We start from the raw sequence: 21,350 nt of genomic DNA, 5'->3' as shown, positions 1-21,350 counted from the left end.
TGCAAAAAGAGAGTGGTTTTGATTCTGTTAAAAATCTCTTTTAATTAAATATTTGCATTTTACAAAGGCGGCTGCAGGTTTGGGTTTTTTTAAATCTAATACGTATAACCTATTTCCTTTTTTTGTCTCGTTTTTGCATTATAGTTTAACTCACACCCAAGGAAAAAAAAACAATAGGCATAAAAAATTAAATTAAACTTGTATATATATATTTTAAAACTATGAAACAATTCGGAAAAAGACACAGAAATGTATATATTTATATTACGAAAACAACATTAATGCCTGTACAGTTGTCTTGATTTCATAATTTACTTCAAAGATACTGTATTATCAATTTAAATACAAAAAAGCTACATTAAATATACAGAATAAGATTTAATACAAATCTTTCTTCTTTGTGTGTGTGTGAGAGAGCGTGTCACTCGTTTGCTTTTCACTTGCTTAAGACATTTCTGGGCGGTTTCCACCAGCCATTTCAAATAGACTCTATAAACTTTTGAAGAGGGGCTGGGAGGGAGGGGGGAGCTGGTCTTTTTCTGTTTGTTTTGTTTTTCTTTTGGTACTGGAAAAATAACTGCCAAAGCAATTTATTATTTCTCTCAAATAAATTAAAAAAGGGGAAAAAAAAAAGGAACAAAACCACAGTCCCAGGAGGGGTTAGGGAGGAGAAGCCGATATTAAATGTTGGACATACCTTTCTTCAGTTCGTAAGGTGAGTCTTTGCAAAGGTCTACTTGGGACTGGCTCCTGATCATTTTAGTGTCTTTAGCCAGGCTCTCGGCTCTGCTGAGGACAGTCTGATTTAATCCATTGAAGTGGGCGCCGGGGGCGGCGGCGGCGGGGCCGCCGGCGGGGTGCCCGTGCAGGGCCCCGAAGGAGCCGTAGTTCGTGTAGCCGGGGTAGAAGGGCGCCGTGTAGTAGAGCGGCCGGGGCAGGACCGCCCCGTTGGGGAAGGGGCACTGCGCGGCGGGCGAGCGCGGCCGCGGCGGCGAGCGGGACGGGCCGCTGCCGCCCAGCACGGCGGGGCCGGGGGGCGCCGCCTCGCCGCCGGCCTCCTTCGCCTTGTCCGCCGAGGTGGCGATCTCGGCCAGCGACCAGAGCTTGGGCTTGGCGAGGGCCGCCTGCTGCGGCGAGTGGATGACAGAGGCGCCGGTGGCGGCGGGCAGCAGCGGGTGCAGGTCGGCGGCGTGCGGCGGCCCGGCGGCGGCGGAGGGCGGGCGGTACGGCGGGGGCTCCTCGCCGCCCGCCGGCGGCGGCCCGCGGCCCGCCGGACACGGTCCCAGCGGGGAAGCGCCGGGCGCCTTGTGGGGCACGGGCGGCCCGTCGAGCCGCTCCTCCGCTAGCTCCTTGCAATCCGAGTCGCTGAGGCCGCTCTCGGCCTCCCGGGGGCCGGGGGACTCCTGGAGGCGCTCGCAGCCCGGCGCTGCCTTGGGATCCGCCGCTCCTGGTAGGGGGAGAAAGGACAGGGGTGGGGGGGCAGCTCTCGGTCTCGCCCTGCGCCCCCAAACCCGCCCACCCACTTCGCCGCCCACCCTTCGGTCCCCGCCGTGGCCAGGCCCGCTCCGCTGCCCGCCGGCTCCCCCCGCCCCGGCTGCATGCTCGGGGGAACAGGCCGCCCCGCCACCGCCGCACCGGGCCGGGGCAGCCCCGAGGGCGCGGCCGCGGTGACCCGGCCGGGCCCGCTGTCCTACCTGTGTCCGGAGTGCCGGGGTCCCCTTTCTCCTCCAGTTTCTGGGGCTCGTCCTCGTCGTTTTTCTCCAGGTCGATGTTCTCCTCTTCCTCCTCGTCCTCGCTCCGGTTTCGTGGGGTCCAGGTCATTTTGTTCTCCTTCTTGAGCCGCCGCCGCGCGTTGGCGAACCAGGTGGAGACCTGGGTGAGGGTCATTTTGGTGATGATGGCCAGCATGATCTTCTCGCCCTTGGTGGGGTAGGGATTTTTCCGGTGCTCGTTGAGCCAGGCCTTGAGGGTGGCCGTGGCGTCCCGCGTCGCGTTCTTGCGGTACGCGGGGTCCCCGTAGGGGTAGGAGCCGAGCGGCGCCGCGTACGGGTGGTACCCCAGGGAACCGGCCATGCCCGGCGTGTGGTCGTAGGGCGAGCCCTGGGGAGAGAGGGGACAGCGGCCCGGCGGGGCGAGGTCAGCGGCCGCGGGGCGGCAATGACAGGGCAAAGGCAACACCAGGGCCTGCCCGCAGCCCCTGCCCGCGCCCCGCCGCCTCTCCCCCAGCGCCGGGCCCTGCCCGGCTTGTCCCCCGGTTCTTTCCCGGGAGGAAGGGCCCAGGAGACCGCCGGCTGCTTGCAGCAATCCAGCGGTTCTCCCCCAAATGCAGGAGAGGAAAAGCAAGTGGGCAGCGCGGTGTGGGGGCGGACAGCGGCAGGGGGACCGGAGCCTTCCCCCCCGCGCTGCGATCGCGGCAGACAACCTGCCGGGCTCAGGCGGCCGGGCGGGCTGGGCCGCTCCTCCCTGCCCAGGGACGGAAGGGGGAAAAATAAAAGGAAGAAGAAAAGAGAGAAGAAAAGAAGATAAAAGAGAAACAAAAAAGGAGGGAGAAGGGCAAAAATAAAATGCTAAAGAAAAGAAAATGACACAGAAAAAGGAAAGAAACTCTGCCCTAAACATAGAGGAGAAGCTGAGCCAAAGTCGCCGATTTTTGGGGGGAACTGAGGGGCGTTGGCTGTGACCGCAGCTCTGCGGTGTGGATGTCCCACACTCGGACTGGCCCCGCGGTGCCCCGCGGGCGCGCACGGCGGCGCAGTGCCTGCCTTCCCCTTCCCTTCCCCTTCCCTTCCCCGCGCAGCCCCGCGGAGCAGCTCGCGGCCATGGGATTAGAGCTCTGCAATATTCAAGCCTAATTATCGCCGGGCAGGGGAAAGTTGCCTGGATTTATCACCCGGATTTCTCCCATCGCCGACCCGTCCTGAATTCATTCCCTTTTCAATCACAACAAGCTAATTGTTGCAGAACTATTGTCGGTGTTTTTTATACATTTGATTTTTTATTTTTTTAGGGAATGAAACCAGTCCCTGCCTGCCATGGTCCTGCTCACCCGGGCCGTGCCGGCGGCTCCCCCCCGCCCGGCCCTGCCCGCCGCTGCCGCCAGCAACAGTGTGAGGCAGGGCACGGCGGCGATGCGGGAAAGTTGGGCGGCGAGGCGGGGAGCCGCGCTCCCTTTTGTCCCCGAGATCTCAAAAATAAAATGGGAACAAAAAGCAGGCCCGGGAGGGGGGGACAGGCGCCCACGGGATGCCGTCGTGCCCGGCGCGGTGTCGGCTGCCCGCGGCTGCTCTTACCACGTAGGAAGTGAAGGCGGCGGCGGCGGCGGCGGCCGGGTCGGTGCCGTACTGGAGGTGGGAGTTGTAACCCGGAGAAGGGGCGGTAAAGGCGGTAGATCCGGCATAAGGGGAAAAAGCGGAGCCCGAAGAAGATCTCCCAAGTTCATCGGTCCTGGGTCCGGAGATCACGCTGGTGCTGTACGCCGGGCAGGAATAGAGAGCCAAGGACGCTGACGGCTGGTACAAGTAACCCTGAGGATACGACATGGCCAGGCGCGCACATATACCCGGGAGCCCAAGCGCCGGGAGGGAGCCGCCGCGCTGCCGGGCTGGGGCGGCTGCGGCCGGGGCTTCGCGGGCGCCTCTCCGCCCTCGCCAGCTGGGCAGAGGCGGCACCTTGCTCTGCGCCGGGGCTGCTGCTCCGCTTTCGCCTGCAGCCGGGCACCGCTTCCTCCTTTTTCTCCCCCCCTTGCTTTCCCCTCTTTCCCTCCCCCCCTCCTCTCTTTCTCTCTCTCTCCCCCTTGCACTGGGGGGATTTTTTTTTCCCCCTTCCTCCTCGCTCTCGCTTTCCGAAGGGTCCTGCCAAGATGCTAAGTTGGAAATTGCAGCTCCTGACGCCTTCAGCACGGCCCGGCGAGGCTCCTCCTTCGCGGGGTGTTGTCAGTGGAAGGACTGGCAGGACCCCGCTGGGCTGCCGCGGCCGGGCCCAACCAGCGGGAGGGCTCCGCGCTTCCCTGGCCCTCCCCAGCGCTCAGAGGCTCAAGTGCGCCGGCTCCTGGATTGCAGTCACCTCCGAGCCATTTAAGATCAGCTCCAACTTTCTGCATGTGCTAAATACCGTGCGGAGCCGCGTTGCGCCGGAATGCAAGCCAATCAGTATATGAAAAAAAAATAGATCTTTAATAAGATTTATTAGCCGCCCGGCTCCCCCTCTTCACAGCCACCCCTCCTCGTGCTCTCTGCCCCTGCCCCTCCCTCCGCTAAATCATTGGAGGTGGGATATACGGCGGACTGCTGGTGCTGTTAGTTTTGATTTTTTTAACAAAAAAGGAGGTTTTCGTTGGGGAAGAGCCGCAGCCAGCCCTGTCCCTGGGCTGCTCGGCCGGTCACTCCCGCGGGCAGGGGCCACCCCGCCACCGGACCTGTTGCGGCGGCTGTGCGGGCGGAGCGGCGGCGGGGTCCGGCCAGGAGCGGGGATCAGCCGCGCGGAGGGCTCGGATTTAGACTCCCAGCGCCGGCCGCAGGAGAAGGGCGATCCGGAGGGGAGCGGAGGGGACTGAGATGGGTCCGCAGACACCGCTTAGAGCGAGGGTTTGCCCGCGGATCTAAGAACACACCGGGTATCGTCCCCCCGCCCTCGGCTCCATGAAGGGTCGAGGCGAAAGCAGATTAAAACCATATGAACCGGGATAAATCCCTGCCGATCAGAAGATGTAATCTCCTGTGATTCCACCAGATATATTTCTCAATAGAAACATATCCCGATTTATTCCCTCCTCGCATATTTTTTCCCTTGCGGTTGAGGAAAGGAGCTGCTCCGGCGGCCGCGGACCCCTGGCCATAAGGATCCGCCGTGCCTTTCTCGGTTGAGGGAAGGGGGAAGATAGCATAAGACTTATATTTTCAGAATTTATTTTATTTTGTAACTTTTGCATTTCCCGACCCTAATGCTCTCGCCGCGCTCCCCCGCGGGACGAACGCGGAGACGCGAGGAGCAGGGCTGTGTTTTAAAACGGGCAGGCCGGGGCAGGAGCTCCCCGTGTCGCCGTGGAGGCGACACCGACGCCGCCCCGCTTTCTCCGTCCCTCCCTCCCTCCTTCTCCGGGTCTCCGTCCCGGCGGCAGCATCCACAGCCCCCAGCCGGGCGCAGGCTGGGACTCGCCAAGCGGCCGCGCTGCAGGGCCGGGGCTGGGCGGGAAGGGCGCGCTGTCCGCGCTGCCTTCGGGGGGGACGCGGCAGGACCGAGGCCGGCGGGGCGGGCGCTGCCCTCCGTACAGCAGCGTCACCCCCGTACCCTACCCTGCACTACAGTACCCATCAGGCCGCGGCCCCGCCAGGCCCGCCCCCGGCCGTCCCGGCGCATGACTGGCTGCTCCCCCGCCGGCGGCGGGCGCTCCGCTTCTTCCACGGGCCCGCGGAGCTGTCCCTCAGCGCGGGGTGTGGAGGGGCGGCGGCAGCACGGGCGCGGTTGCGGCGGAGTCCGGAGGCGGTGCTGACAGGACAGCGCGCGGAGGCGCTGCGGGCCGTGGCTGCCGCCCCCGGCCCGGAGCTGCCCGGCTGCGCTGAGCCTGGCCTGGCCCGGCTCGGCCTGGGGCAGCGCGGCTGCGCTGAGCCCGGCTCGGCCCGGTCCGGAGCAGCCCGGCTGCGCTGAGTCCGGTCCGGCCCGGAGCAGCCCGGCTGCGCTGAGTCCGGCCCGGCCCGAGGTGAGGGAGCGGGGCCCGGGGGCCGCTCTGGCGCTCGGTGCCGGCGCTGCCCCGCCGCGGGGCGCCCCCTGACGGGCGGCGCGGTTCGGCCCCGGCCCCGCGCTGGTCCCGGCAGCGCCGGGCGGGACTGGCGGGGCCGCACCGGGCTCGGCTCCTCCTCGGCTGCTGCCGAGTCGCGCTCGGTCTGGCCGTTCCTGCCTCTATGCTCTTGCGTTTCCCTCCCCTCCGTTTTGGTTTTTTTTTTTGTTTGTTTGTTTTTGGTTTTTTTTGGCTTTTTAATTTAATTTTTTAATGTGCGGTGTGCGGAATTTCGTCTCTTTAAACTCCATGTGGTTCTGCCTCGGTAAACGGGACGGGTCCATCCCCGGCTCGCACGCTCCCTTACATGCTCAATCCACACAGGTGTGCACTTTCATCAGTTTTCGACTGCACGGTGTCACCGGTATTTGTCCCCGGCTTCATTATAGCGATCGCTCTGGAGCACTCCATTTCTTTCTCCACTCGAAAGCTCTTCTGTCATAATCCTCTGACAATCCCCCTTGTTCGGGGAGTGAGATATCATCTGGTCAAGTTTTATACATTTAACATTCATTTTAAATTTGAGTAGAATAACTAACTGCTTTTCCGTGGTCCTTTCTTTGTAGGAAGAAGCAGAAGTTTTAACCATCTTCCCATGGCATCTGACTTTTTTGAAGAGGAGGTAAGGTTAACGTCATGTAAAATTACCCTCTTTATTTCTGATGTTCCACTAATCTTTCTTCTGTAGGCATACATTTTGGAAACTGTGGTGAGTTCATGCATACTTTCATGCCTTGCAAACATAATACCAGAGCTGATTAATAAACGGTAGTGATAGGACTCTTATGCCGTCAGGATTGTAAGTGCCTATCAAACTGACATTCTCACTACATTATGCCACTATTATATTCTTTGCAGTTTTAAAAGAACTGTAGATAATTATTCAAGATATTGAAACATTTAGTTTATAGTTCTATTGCTGTGGTTGTCACCTTCACTTTATATCAAATTTGAGACTCATTTCTTAAGGATGTCTCTATTTTCTGCTTTATTTGCACATTGATAGCTTTACTGAATGACTAGTCACAGCAACTTTTTCCTGTGATAGCAGCATATTAAAATGTGAAAGCCTAAGACTAATCTGCTTTGCAGGACTTTTCAACCACTTGATGGAAGGGAAATAAGAAGTTTGTTTCAAGACTCTTATGTTGTTCATCAGTGGTGTTAACAAACATGGGGCTTGAGGATACATTTCCTGCTTCTCTGCATTTTGCTGGAGGTACGTGCATTTGAAGGTATGGATGAGTTCTTGGTATTAGGAGTTTTTGTGTATTTTGCAGCTGCCAATGAAACTATAACAGTGCAGATTGATATTAAAATTCTGGACTGTTTATATTTTTCTCATAATTTTTTTGAAGATAAATTGTTAATGCAATAGAAAAAATGCTTGCCCTTAAAATCTTATTTAATAGTGGGAAAGATTTACAGTCTGGCTGTGCCCTGTTGACATTATTTAAATTTAGGCATGTGAATTTAGATTCAGCTTCTATAAATAAATAATTAAAATCCCTATTTTTATAGCCTTCAGTTTGTTCGGTTGGTCCAGCAAAGCAGTTAAAAGGGTCATTGGTTAGTTTAGTAGTTGGACTCCAGTAGGGTTTTTGGGATGAGAGGAGCTTGGATCTGAGATGACTGCACAAAAGGTGACCCAAAATATAGCAAAACTTGGATTTGCATATTTGTTTTTTCTACACTGGTTTCTTTTGCATGGTTTCATTTAGATTGTGCAAATGGGGTACAGCATAAAATGGCTTAATAAATCAGGGCATGAATGTACAGTAGGGATCAGCTGAGAATATTTTGTTTCTGGGAGAAACAAATGGAAAGAGGCAGAATGATCCTAGAAGTAACAGCAAACTATAGTTTAAAAGTAGAGCTCTTGGTAGGCTCTAACTGTAAGTGGTTTCGTTCCAGGTGGCTTATAGTGAATGCAGTTAAACTTGGCTATCTTGGATATGATACACCTTAATTTAATTAATTTAATAGCTACTTTCTGTTGAAACTTTAAAATCTAACGACCCTGTTTTTATTGCAGTCCTTAGAGATCTAATCGTTCTTCTGTGTGTCTGAGATGTAAAACTTAGTGCAAGGAGAGGCAACAGATTGGTTCCGTCATACGATTTTGTTGGGTTTTTTTGAGAGTACTTAAAAGATTATGATGGATAATGCTGTCTTGCCAAAGAATGCCGACACAGGTGTTCATCATTATCTTAATTAAGATCCTGAGAAAATGTCATCTTTCGGCATGAATTATGAAGGGAGATGCATTAGGAGATCATTTCAACTTTTTTTTTTTTTTCTTTTTTTTTTTTACAGGGGTAGATGAGAAGGAGGCTGTTTTCTCAGAACCTTTTTGATATTTCTTTATCAGAATACCTGACCTTAGACACTGAATTTGTTTCTCCAGTTCAATTTGGGACAATATTACCCAACAATTATGTACGTGATGCTAAAGGGAATCCTCTTAAAGCAAAAAGAATTAAATAGTAATTCTCTCTACAAGAGACTCTCTCTCTACAAGAGACCCTGTTCCAGTTAAAGCTGTCCTATTAAAAAAAAATCTGTGAGACTCAGATGGTCGGGGAAATTGCTGCTGGAAACATCTGATAAGAGATGTTTCATACAGTATATTTTAAAGTATTAACAACTCATAAGAGAAAAATAAATACACGTGAATATTCATTCTTTTAATTAGGCATGAAGAGAAAATTTTCTTTCTCATCTTTGCACTACCATAGAAGTAAAACTAATTAGTGTGCAAAGGGGAGGGAGGGGCCTGTGTCTTTCTGTCTTAAATCAAAACATTATTAACTGGGCAAGAGCTAAAAAAATGCGTGTAAAATATTGGCTAAAAAACTTAGGGGCCCTTTCCTGCAGACACTGCTGCTGCTTCCCTCAGGTGCAGTGCTGGGACTTCCAGGTGCCGTGGAAGTGCTGGTGTTTTGTGGCTCTCAGCCTGGATAAAGGAGGAGCTCTCTGAGCAAGACACCCTCAGCTGCTCTGTTGTTTCTTCTTCCTGCACTTCCTCTGCCCAAGATTCTCGTTGTTCACACTCTCTGTGTTTGTGGTCTGAGAGTGAGGTGTAAACTCGTGAACACCTAGAATTACTCTTCTGTGCCTAGCATTTGGGTATTAGGTAGTTTTGCTTTTCTCTCCAAACCTTTCTATTTTAGATCACTTCTTGTCTGCTAAAAGAAGCCTGATTATCAGTTCCAGTCTTGTTTTTTTTTTTTTTTAAATTGCTTCAGCAGCCTTTTTAGTGTGTGGAATAAAATAGAAAAGTGCAGCTGACAAGTCTTTCAAGCACCTAGTTATTGTACTGAGCATGTAACTCCAAAGATCTTGACAGTATCATGGGAGAACCTGAAACTGCATTTCAGTTTCCTTGAAGTTTCCTGTAATTAACTTAAATGGCATTATTTGCTTGAATTTGTTGGCATAGTATGGACTAAGTTAAGAATGTCTTTAGGGTTTATTTTACTTACAGTTCCATGGACATATGCAGAAAATAGACTCTGAGTGAAAAATGAAAAACTGCTTTCTTTCATGTCTAGAGCAAGTTTTTCACTTAAAGCAAGCCACATCTACTGTTAGTTGGCTCTTACAGCAAATGAGGAGCAGCTCAGTGGGAAGGATGGCTGTGGCTCCCTGTGCTGCTTTATGGGATCTACATGAGCCCATAGCTTCCCTCATGGTGGCAAATTCCCTTTTGCCTGCAGGTTCTGCAGCGTGGTGGGAGCTCCTGCAGCTGGAATCTGGCCTTCAGTGTGGGTGTTAGAGATGAGTGTCTTAATAGCAGTGTTGTGTTCCAAAGATTTTGTGCTTTATCTACTTTACTTCCATATATTTGCAGTCCTTATGACTGGTGTTTGCAAGAGCTCAGCAGTACCTCTCTGAGGAGAAGCATAAAGCCAGGTAGCCTTTCTGGCCTTACACCCAAGGAATTCTTTTTAACAGTTCCTAATTTCTGGGATTTTATTAGAGCTTTTTAGTCTGTATTCCTTAATGTGAGTGGTGCAGATGTAGATGATTCTTAAAGCTGTTTTTTTGCAGATTAAAGTGAATGTATTGGTAGAACCAGCATATTTTTTTTCTTTTTTTATTATTAAATCATTGCTTCAGGAGAAAAACAAACCAGTTGGACCATTCAAGGTGAATATGGATCACCATAACAGAGTTTAATGTACTAATAAACATGTGACTGATTACTCTCCTGCTCTTCCTGAAGGAGATGCACCTTTCTGAGCAATTTCTTTTTTCCCAACAGAGCAAAAACAAGCTTTGTCTTCTTGTAAGCACATATTTTTCACAGTATTTTTTAGCATTTCTAGCGCAGATGACAAACACAGCATTTACCTCTGAAATATTCTCTGCTGACATCTACAGAAATTTTCATGCCCTTCAGATTTAATTTTGTGTAAAATAATGCATGGTGTAATATGTAGGTCCTGTGTTTTCAATTAAGCTGTATTAGGTAACTATGCTCTTCTTTCATATCCCATAGCAAAGTATCAATATCCAGATGGCAGTGTGCTGGGATAAAAGATAGCTACAGGCTTGGCTGCTACTGTAAAGCCAAGAACAAACATTTTAGCCTGTGTGATAAATAAAACCCAGGTTGAGACTCTCGGCGTATTGGAGTTGCACTAAATAATTCTACAGTGCTGTTTATTACTGGTTTCATTGGATAATATGCAGCTGTAAAACCTGCTTGAAGCTTTTATTAAGAATACTCTGTCATTATAAAAAGGTGCCTATGACTTCTTTATGATATTGGCAGTGTGAGAATTGCTTTGTTTGTGCTGACTTTCTGGCTTTTATCTAGGAAGGACCTTGCTGTCTCCCAGCTCCTGTGGGCATTATGTTTCCTGAATGTCTCTTGGGAAGAGGACAGCTCTGTTGAGCCTAAGTTTCAGAAGTAATTTTAAAGGTTTTTTTTCCTTTATGCTTTTTCTTAAGTTTATTTCAGTATTTAATTTCTTGCATCAGTTAAAGTTCAGCTGATATTCCCTGTAATATACACTGTGCTGCTCTGTCCCTAAGTAAAACTTAAGCTGAGGTCATCCAGGTCATCCATTCTTTGGGAGGAGGCTGCAGTAGGGTGGAGAGACTTTTAGGCTGGCTGAGAAGGGATTGGAAAACTTAATAGCACGCAAAGGGCTAGACCTGGGTTTGTTTTCTCCTTGCATTTCTGGCACATCCTATGACCTAGATTTGTTCATGTAACCTTGGCCTCAGTTTACCTAACAGGAACTCTGCTTGTCTCAGAAATGTTCAGATGTAAATTGGTGTCCATGCTCATATAATTGTTAGACTCCTGTGCTTTTGAGCAAGTGATTAATTCTATCACTGTTTCATTAGCAAAATGCCATTAAACTGCCCTGTTCCTAAGATCTTGGACTTCCATAGGCACCTGTTTGTGGTGCACCTCTTGGAACATGCAGGATTGAACACCATCCAGTGGGATGTGGCACTAACATAGTGTTTGTGGGATTTAACAAACATACAGGATCAATGAGTGAAGAAACCCTTGCATTGCTCAGTCTATAATCCTTGTTTGTCAGAGAAACATGCTGTCTAAATTAGTGACAAATACTGTATTTTTGTTCCAGGCCCCATTCTCCATACATCCCTTTTTTTTTGCCTTTCCAGATTGCACCCAAGAGAGAAGCAGTGAGATGCACAGTGGGGAAAATGAACCCAGTAGTCCATCCTATCCTGTACCTGCCTGAATATGGGAAGAGGCCTAGTACAAAGCCAGAATACACCTGGGCTTGCAGTATTTTTAACCATATTAAGTCCTGTTCAGAGTTAATGGTAAGTAATCTGCTATGAGTATGATATGATTCATTAAGCAAAGCATTAGAGCTGAGGCACTTCCCTTTGTGTTGCTGGGTTTAGTCACTTACAAAATGCAGAATTAATGTTTCCAGATAGATCAACTTTATTCCATTTCTGTTGAGAAAATTGCACAGTGCATGTAATAAGTATGTTGTTTTCTGGTTTTGTTCTCTCCAGATGAGCTCAGTGAGATGGTCTTAGCAATGCTGAAGAAGGGAAGGACAGAATTGGAAGGCAGGAGCTGTTTCAAAGCAGGATTCTTCATCTTTCTGTAATGCCCAAACACGAAGACTTTATAAACTTCATTAGGTATAGTATTGCTAATAGTGTCATGTCAGTAATGTTGCATGATGTAATATGGCATTGCTATATTGTTTAGTGATCATGTGGAGCTGCATTAAATAAATGAACATATGCCAGTGACTTAAATTAACATTATGAGTGAGAGCAGTAAATGGAGAAGGTGGGTACTAGAGGAAATGCTCGTAGGTTCTTCAAATCCAGTGTCTTTCTTTTTTCAGCTCTTTGCATAACCAGTAGTGCTTTTGTTTCTTGATTGAGATATTAAAAAAACAAAAACAAAAAACCCAAACCATCTTTTCATTCAAGAAATTGAATCTAGTTCAACTTCTTAACCAGAAAGACTTCACAGTCCTGCTAGCTGTTAGAGCATCTTAATGCTTTGTCCAGCAGGAAATTGCACTCACAGTGCTGACCTATTAACATCTGTAGTGCAGCAGCATGTGCTGCTCTTGCTCCTCAGGGCTTGTGAAATGTCTGCTGTGGCACAGCCCTCTGTGACCTCTTGCATTGAAGGATGGAATCTGTGAGTCCTTTTCTGTCTGGAGCTTGTGGGAGCTCCCTCCTGAGCCAAATAGTTCTGAAATACTGCAAAAAAAGATCTGACAGTGTTGTCTGGGAGATGTGACTGACTTAATTATTATTAACATTTATTAGGTGCCTTACAATGGAGTGGAAGAGCCATTGCCTTCCTTTTTACAAATAGGAAAGCTGGCATGTAAGGAAGAATGAATCTCTTCTATCTTCTGCAATTCTTGACCCACCTAATTAGGTGATTGTCACAAGAAATGAGAAGCTGGCTCAGGGGAATGGCACAGGCGGAAGCTGCCGGCGCGTTCTGTGCGTGCCGCGCTTCCCCCTCGCACAATGGCTTAGTCTGGGGAGCAGGGCTTCCCTCTGTCACTGCCCCTGGGCCAGGAGAACATGTGAGGGGGCTGAGGAGCCTGGGCTCTGTCCATTGGATAGCTTCATTATAGATCTCATCCAGGGAAAAAGTGGGGAACTGCAACTCATTTCTAGGAGCTCCTTTGGTTTTTAGCAATTGCTCACCCACTGCCTCCTCCCGCTTCCTTTCACTGTGGAGGGGCCTTTCCCCACAATAAGCTGATTTTCTTCATGGCTGATATTTACACTTAGTTAGCCTCTAAGGCACTAACTGCTTCTTTAAGACTTCAGTTTCTTTTTTTTTTTTTTTTTTTAATAATTTATTTTGCTGAGAAAGGGAATCTGTCCAGCTGCTACAAACAATAGTGGTTTTGATGTATATCAATAGAGTTAGAGATGTATGTTTTCCAAGTAGAAGATAAAGAGACTTAAAGCCTGCTTTAAAGGAAGGCAAACCTTGGAGAGGTTTACTTAGATGTACAATATGCCCTATTCTTTGATTTTTTAAAACAGTATTAAGGGATTTTTTTCAAGAAAAGAGGAAATAATTTCATCTTTTTGGTTGCATTTTTTTCTTAGTCTCACAGTTGTAAGATAAATATTCAGAATTAGGAGTTGCTAAGGTTAATGTGATTAAAATGAGTATGTGATAACGGGCTCTGCACATTAAAGATTAAGAGCTCAAATTATAGACTCCAGAGGGAAACACTCCATGAGCATTTGTAAATTTTGTTTGTGCAAAAAATGCAGGCTTAGGCATTTTGCAGTTGTACAACAGTTTTATCCTGTTTTATCTGCAGAGAATTCTTTTAAACACTGTAGTATTGGGGTGAAAATGTAGTGAGGTGGGGGGACAAATGAGGAAATAATTTTAGTCTAAGCATTAGTATTTCTCTGTAAAAATAGATTAGTTTTACACAATTTATTCACATTTACAAAGGTCGTTTATAGCATTCTGAGTTTAGTAGTTAATTCTTTATGTATAAATTGATCCTTTATACAGATGTAATTCCATATACAACATTTAATCTTTGAATGCAAGTTGAAAATATATTAGCAATTAATTTATGTAGGTTATGACTTTCTTTCGCATATACTTTGCAGTGGTTCCTACCCTAAAGTTGAGTGAGTGTGTGCTTAATGAAAATTAGATGTGAAATGTAATATGTAGAGGACAAAGAAGCATTGAAATCCTTATTGCTCTTAAAAAGACAAAGGTACCTCAGATAATTCTCCTTTCTTAATCTCTTAAGAATTTGATGCATAATTCTGTTCTGAGCAATTTGAAGTGAATAAAATATTTTTAGAGGTAGTATTAGTACCAGATATTATTTCTCACCTTTTATGAAGCATAGTTTGGTTTTAAAATTTAAAATGGTTTGCATTTTGAGAGGCTCATTTATAGGCAGTCTTCCACTGAGAAGGAAAAGCACCTTGGATGTTTGTGGAGGGGCAAGCCTTGTTGTTATATCTGTGAAATTCGCTAATGTTGCAACCATTGAAATAAAGTGTTTGTTTACATAACAGCAGTGGCATTTCTCCTCCTCTTCCTTGTGGTTTTGTCCAACTAGATGTTATGAGTGGCAGTTGCAGTGACTGCTAAGTGTTTAAATGATGACACCATTATGTGAGGTGATTTTGAAATGAGAGATTCCAGCCAAGAATTACATCTGCTCTCATCTCCTTCAAATCATACTCTCTGGCTGTGCAGATTATGATTGATTTGTTTGTGACAGATTGCAGGAAACAGTCATTGATTTTTCAATATTTTACCTTAAAATTATTTACAGTTGTAACCAAGGGGAGGTATTTCCATGGGCTGTCAGCCCCTGAAAGACTGGGATAATATTCCCTGCTCCCTGACAAGACAAATTACCCGTAATGAGTGCAGTAGCTGAAGGGTATACTTTTATTTTAAAATATGTCAATAACCCAGTGACTAAACGAATATTGATTCAGCATAATGAAGCCTGAGTAATGTGAAAATGAGCTCTTCAAGGAGCATAGTAAAGACTTTCTTTTTAGCTTGTAGCAAGAAGCTTTTCATTCTTTAGTGTTAGGTAGTTGAAATGTGCAGTCTTAAACAAGTCATCCTTAAACATTGGTAATATGTGGAGTAATGTAACAAAAGAATTTTGGGGTTTTTTCCTGTTTATTTTTTCTTTCTCCAAGTTGTTTATTCTTCAATATGTTTCACTAGATTAAACACAGGAAAATGCAAGTTATCCAGGGCAGAGATAGAACTACTATAGGTGTAAATATCTTTTGCAGTAATATTCTTCAGCTAGCCTAATGGCATTTTTAATGTGGAATCTCAATATGGGCATTGGAATATATCTAAAGAAACTGTAGATTTAATTTCCTATTATTGACTTCTTGACATACTGATGTGTGTTCTGTGTGATCAGTCTAATATTCTTGGCCTTCAACAGTTTAGAATGGCTGGTTTATGAGCACCTAGATATACTGTGGTATAAAACTTAGTTACCATAATGCACATTTTTCTTTCCATAACATATAATACTGCATGTTTCTTACCACATGAGAATTCTCAAGCAGTAATTCATTTAAATTACAGTAATTTATGCAGTACCATAGGTGTGGTGTGGAAGAGCATCTAATAGATTAATACGAATGTACTCAAATTGTTCAGGGTAAGGATTAAAGATCATGTTGAGGTACAATTTTTTTAAACATTAGAAGTATTGAACACTAAAAAAACCCCCACCCTATCATGTGAAAGGATCAATTGGTCATTTGTATTCAAGAGCATCGTGCAACATGGGGAAGGCTCTGCAGAAGCACTGGGTATAAATAGCCGTGTAATCCAGACATAGACAAAAAGATATTTTCTTGGGCTGTTTGTGTGTAATGTGTCAATTATGAAATAATGTCATAGCCAGAAGCATTTAGTGAGCATGTTTGGGCATGAAGACGACTTTTCTTATTTTCTGAGGACTAACTTCAATTCATCCAACTAGCTTGTGAAAATCTTCAGAAGGATGTTTTCCTATCAGCACACAGGTGATTTTTTTCCAAATGTCATTCCTTTAGCACAGCTAGAAACTATTTCAGGAGGCACTTGAGAACCTGTGGCATTGAGAGTTAAATGGCAACCCTGGAATGTGAGATATGTTCCTGTTTTTAATTTGCTACTTTTCAAAAAAAAAGTATGATGTACGTTTGAGTGGGTTACAACTAAATAATTGTAGTTTTGAGAGGATTTGTGCATATTTCCAAAATACTGTAGAATATTAATCATTATTAATAAACTGAAATATATAGCTGTGACAAGAGGAGAATTTGGGGCTCTTGTAAATGTTACAAGAGATCTACAAATGTTCCAGTGTAGAACCTTAACTTCCTGCTCAGTGACATTTTACACACCTCAGGTTCTCTGCCTGTTCTTTGTTTCTGTGCCTTTTTGTTTCTTTGGCCAACAGCAGGAGATGGAAGGGGAGGATTCTTGTTCAGTAGCTTTCCCACAGTAGCGAGGAAGAGGGAGACTGTTCAGGGCTGGGTGCCAGCTCTGCTGTAGACTGAAGGGCAAATAAATGTTTGTTTTAACAACATCTCCTTTTCCTGGATAACGCTGCATGAGCTCATGGTACCAAACTGAGTAACAGCAGATCTCTGCTTGCAAGCCATTGGCATTTTTCATTTGTGAGACAGGCAACAACTCTGGCTTTGCTGCCTTTCCCAAAGATGAGTTTATTTATTGAATATCTGACATTCCAGCTCAGGCCTGAACCGTGTGCTTGGCACTAAAGGCAAATGGTGCATTTTTGGCTTTTTATTTTAATTTGTGGGTGATACTGGAGCTGTCTGATGATGGTGCCTTGGAAGCTCTGCAGTTTATTCATACATCTTTCTGTGTTAGAACTGTGACAATTGTTAGTCCATTTTTATGGAGGAGAAAATAAAAACCTCAGACAAGAAAAAATCCTAAGTAATTAATTGGTTGAAAGTGGTTAAAAGTTCTTGTGGCATTTGGGATCTCCCAGGAACAGAACATAAGCCCAATTGCTGTTCAGTTGGGTAAAGGTAAAAGTTTATTTCACACTGTGAAATTAAGATAATGGGTAGAGAACAGAATGATATCATTTGTGGCAGAGATGAAGCTGTTGGTCACTCATGAGGGGCTCCTGTTTAGGGGCTATGTCCCTCAGCACTGAGCAACTTGCAGATTTTGACTCAGTTAATTTCACAGTGAACACAATACATCAGTATGTTCTCGTAGTGGGTGGTTTTGTGTAACAATTCAGATCTTGATTCCATTGTGAATAAAGTAGCAACCAAACCAATGGTAGATTTATTTTTTTTTTTCCTGTTTACTGAGCCTCTGTGTTATCTATCTGCTCTACAGACCAGCCAATTAAAACAAGTTTAGTTTAAAGTGAGAGAGGAGAGCATGTTGATGTAGGTGATGGAAATTGTGCTTACTGGCTAAGCCTTCTCCATGCTGCCTCCTTCCCATTTCCAAATTACTTATTTGAAATCTAAGAACTAGTGTGTGATGGAATCCAAATCAGAGCAGTCTACAAGTAGGCAGACAGCACTGTGTAGAATTTGCTCATCTAAATGTCATGATTACTTGAAACCAATTCTTTGTGCCCTAAACTTCACTTTGAAGGTGTTGCTTCTTTTTGTTTAAATTTGTGGACAAATTATTGCTTTCCCAAAAGCAATTCCGTATATGCAAATATTTTATTCTTTTGGAATGACCATTTTATGTATTAAAAGGTGTCAGTAGTGCAGATAGTATCAGTCTTTGATGTGTTGGCATATGGCTTATGGTGAACTGTAAGACTGAGATAACCCTATAAAAATATGTGAGGGATCCAAGATGCTGTGAGAGTCTTGCTTAACTGCAATGGTTAAAAAGGCATGGCTGACTTAATGCATGAGTGTTGAAATCTCTGTCTGGAATTATGGAAACAAGTTGAGAAACATGAACAGAATTGATTGTTGATTATTTTCCTTTGTAAGAGGTGGGAAGAGATGTATTGTGCTTTTCTGTGGTCTTTAAAGGCCCCCAGTGTCCTTTTTTTCCTTCTTTTTGTTTTCTTTTGTTAACTTGTCTTTTAATATGAAGTGTCATTCCCAAAATGAAGTAGTGTCCTTGGGCTGGTGGCAACAGCTGGAGTTGCAGAATTCATAAATAATTCAGAGAGGGATAAAGGGTAGGAGAATTTTTTTGTCATTTGAATCTTTATTATGTGCACACACTTCATTTTAGATACGGCATCATTTGAATTCATTCAGTATGATGATTGCACTGACCTGTCATATTTATTTTGATGTCCCTTCGAAGGACCATATGCTCTGTCCTCAGCATGAAAATGATGCAAGTTGCAAACTGAAAGGCAGCTCTGTTCCTGTAGGGATGAAGCCCTCACTTCCATTGTCACATCAGTGGATGTACAGCTGCACTGCAGCAGAGAAGGTGGAGTTGTTATGTCAGTGCAGTGACTAAGTGGCAGTGTAGCCTAGCAAAAGGTGGAAAAAAGGGCAAAACCCATTTGCATCAAGGTACTGTATGGCATTGAAAACTCAGCTGTCACTGAGGGCCAGTTGGTGTGAGGAACCTGGCATGTGGAGGGTGGAAAGGATTAAAGCCAGCTAGAAATCTGCCAAGGTGGAGGTGTGCCATGGTAGCTTTAATGTGGGAATACAATTAATTACTCTGTATGTTGGAAGTGGGGTTGCCATGCACACAACCTCCTGGGTTGCACGGGACTTAGTCTGGATATGCAAGGCTCAGAGCTTTTTTCTTTGCCCAATCCATGCCCTCCTTTCCTCTTGAAGCTGCTTGCTTAGTCAGAAAAAATCTTGGGTAATGTTTTTTGGGAGGGAACAGGGGAAGGAAATGTGCTGTTGTAGTTTGCCTGTTCACTAATTCTCCTGTAACCGTTGCATCTGGTCCTTCATTTATTTTGTTGGTATGTTCCTGTGGATGAGTGGTGCATTTTCCAGAAGTTACAGGCTCAAGTTCAACCATGTCCCATAAGCAATGAACTGCATGATAATGAGTAATGTCTGGTTCCTATTGGCTAAAGCACTGGCTGGTATTTGCAATTCACAGTTGGTGGATAACAGGGCTCTGTTACTGCGACTTTGTTACCTTTGTTACTGTTACCTTTGTATGTGATATTAACACCACAGGATTGCAGCCTCCTGGATATTTTCATGGGGTAAGGTGTAACAGGGAGCAGTGATTTGTATGAAGTACATGGTCCACTGTGCCCATGCCAGGGGCAGAAGGAAGCCAATTGAGGGCAGGTTAGTGAAATGCAATAACTGGAACCTGGGAATGAGAATAACTGTATGCAAAATTGTTTCTTTTCTAGGTCCTGCCATCAATGACTGAGCCTCCCTGAAAATCTTCTTATCATTTACTGCCAAGATGAGAAGGATAACAGGAAGGAGGAGTGTTTAAGTGACTTTAATGACAGTTAATTTCTTCTATTTATCAGGTTGTCTTTCCTCAAAACTCAATTGTCATGACAAGATGCTTTTGGAAGTCATCTTTGTAAAATAAAACTGACAATTTTTAGGCTACACAGTGCTATTGTATCTTTTTATTGGATGTTGTCATTATGGTAAAATGCTGGAAAGTCATTATTTTTGAAGTAATTTAACTTGCATACTTTGTTCATTTATTTTAATATCTGTTGAATGCCATGTGAAAAGTTTCTTGCCAGAATTCTTTTATTCAATTGAACAGTTATTGTTACAATGCTCAATTTATTAATGTCTAAATTATTGTTGCCCTAGCCTCCTACAAAAATGTTTCTTTTTAGTAATTCTTAAACAAATAAGGAATGAATGAGGTTTTGTCCCCTTTTTGTTTTGATCAGCATATTTTCCCTTTCAGTGAAAGTGTCTTCATTTTTTGGAATGACACAACACAAAGAAAGGTGTTTTGGTTTTTGGGTTTTTTTTCCCAACAGCATGTGTCTTTTGTGCAATGACTTTTTAATATGTATACTGCCAAGATACAATTACTGGAAGGAGAGAGGGAAGCTGGTGGGAATGTCATGTTATGCCAAATTAAGAATTATTAGCTCTTACTTTCTGTGCAATCTCTTCGACTAGAACTCGACCTATTGCGTCTGGCATATACTTTGACTCTAGTGGAACTAATGTGTCCTTGGAGTAGCATTTCAGAGTAACTTCAGATTCATGCTTTTTCACAAGTCTGCTTTAAACTGCTGGGATTAACTTCAGAGAAGGCGAGAGATACAGGCTCCTTTGTCAGCAGCTGTGCTGGTTAAAGAAGGAGGCTTCGTGCACGCTTGCTTGCTCATTCTCTCCCTGCTAGGGAAGCAGACGGAGCTGTTTCCCTGAGCACACGCAGACTGACTTCAGCCAAAGTGAATCCTGTTATCAAATATTAGTTATCAGTGCCCTGGGTCAGTCTGATGAAAGGACAGGGCATGCACAGACCAGCTGTGCAGACGTCATGTCTGGGAAGGGTGCTGTGTTGACAAGAGTTGCTGAGGGCTGGCCCTGCTGTGTCGCCTTTTCAGCAGGTGCAGTTACATCTCTCAGATGTGGTAAAAATTGGACGTGTTAGAAAGCTGTGCAGATCTGTCACACATAATATTCACATTCCAGGGACACCCTGGATAATGCAGAATAAACCTGTGCTCTTTGACTTAGTCCTTGTGTGTGCTAGTATGAGGGGAGAGAACTGGTGTGTGTGTGTGTGTGTACATGCCAGGCACCTATTTCAGGAAAATGTATCTGGTCAAGGTGTGGGAATGGTACAAGTGTTTGCATTATCTAGAGAGCACACTTTTTACTTTACTCATCAAAGAGGCTGCCTCAGCCAACACATGCCTCAGGAGAACTGCTTTTGACACATCAGCTGCCTTGAGTGGAGGAGGGAGAACAGCTCCAGCAGGAGTGGCTGCTGTTGCTTCTCTACAGTGTTGAATCAGTAGATGCTGGAGTCTGGTGAGGCATCCAAGCTCTTGCTGTTCCCTGTGCCAAAATTAGAATGTATGGATAATCTTTAGTACTCAGAGACATAGTGAGTAAAAGCAGTGCACTGAACAGCTCCTTCCACACTGACCCTTCTTGTGCAAAGGCTGTGGAGTGTAGGTGCCTTCCTAGAGCCAGCCTGGGCATACAAAGAACAAGAGAAAGCTGAGAGCAGCAGCACTGCTTGTGTCTCCTCCTGGGGCACTGCCAGGTGAAAAGAACACAGTCACAGAAAGGACTGAGCCTCCAGCTCACTCAGGTTGTGAGCTGTCCATTATCTTTTATTTGTCCTTAAGGTAAAGGGTGAGGAATATGCAGTGGCCATACTGCACACATGGAAGGGAAGAAAATAAAGTGTCAGGTGTGTGAGGAAGGGGCAGGTGTGGCTCCAGGTGTGAGAGCTGTGCCCTGTTCCAGCAGCCCAGGGTTGAGCCGTGGCTGAGCTCTCAGTGCTGGGTTCAGGAGTGATGGCACACGTCTCCCCTGACCATGAGCTAAGTGCAAATGACCTCCCCAGCTCTCTGAGACAGCCCATAATCCATATGACTCTTTTTATCTTAAA

The 21,350-nt window shown here is 45.8% G+C and overlaps 1 protein-coding gene and 1 long non-coding RNA gene across 3 annotated transcripts; one reads left to right on the top strand and one right to left on the bottom strand.

Moving 5' to 3' along the window:
• Positions 1-248: 248 nt before the first annotated feature.
• Positions 249-3,545, bottom strand: IRX5 (iroquois homeobox 5). The gene is made up of 3 exons (XM_036390381.1): positions 3,291-3,545; positions 1,695-2,100; positions 249-1,447 (listed from the first exon to the last, which is right to left on the bottom strand). The coding sequence occupies exons 1-3, from the start codon at positions 3,537-3,539 to the stop codon at positions 681-683; spliced, it is 1,422 nt and encodes a 473-aa protein (XP_036246274.1). The 5' UTR covers positions 3,540-3,545; the 3' UTR covers positions 249-680.
• A 1,877-nt stretch (positions 3,546-5,422) lies between these two features.
• On the top strand, positions 5,423-19,360 carry LOC118691464 (uncharacterized). 2 transcript variants are annotated; one of them, XR_004981003.2, is made up of 7 exons: positions 5,423-5,695; positions 6,340-6,395; positions 6,866-6,992; positions 10,599-10,703; positions 11,426-11,590; positions 11,792-11,923; positions 19,150-19,360. It is a non-coding gene; the product is annotated as an uncharacterized LOC118691464 (long non-coding RNA). The 2 variants fall into 2 exon arrangements; XR_008508586.1 differs by having other exon boundaries at positions 6,866-7,008.
• Positions 19,361-21,350: the final 1,990 nt, after the last annotated feature.

Source organism: Molothrus ater, chromosome 12, assembly GCF_012460135.2.
Source record: "Molothrus ater isolate BHLD 08-10-18 breed brown headed cowbird chromosome 12, BPBGC_Mater_1.1, whole genome shotgun sequence".
Classification (NCBI taxonomy): Eukaryota; Metazoa; Chordata; class Aves; order Passeriformes; family Icteridae; genus Molothrus; species Molothrus ater.
Note: the sequence above shows the minus strand (reverse complement) of the source record. Positions and strands in the feature narration are given on the sequence as shown.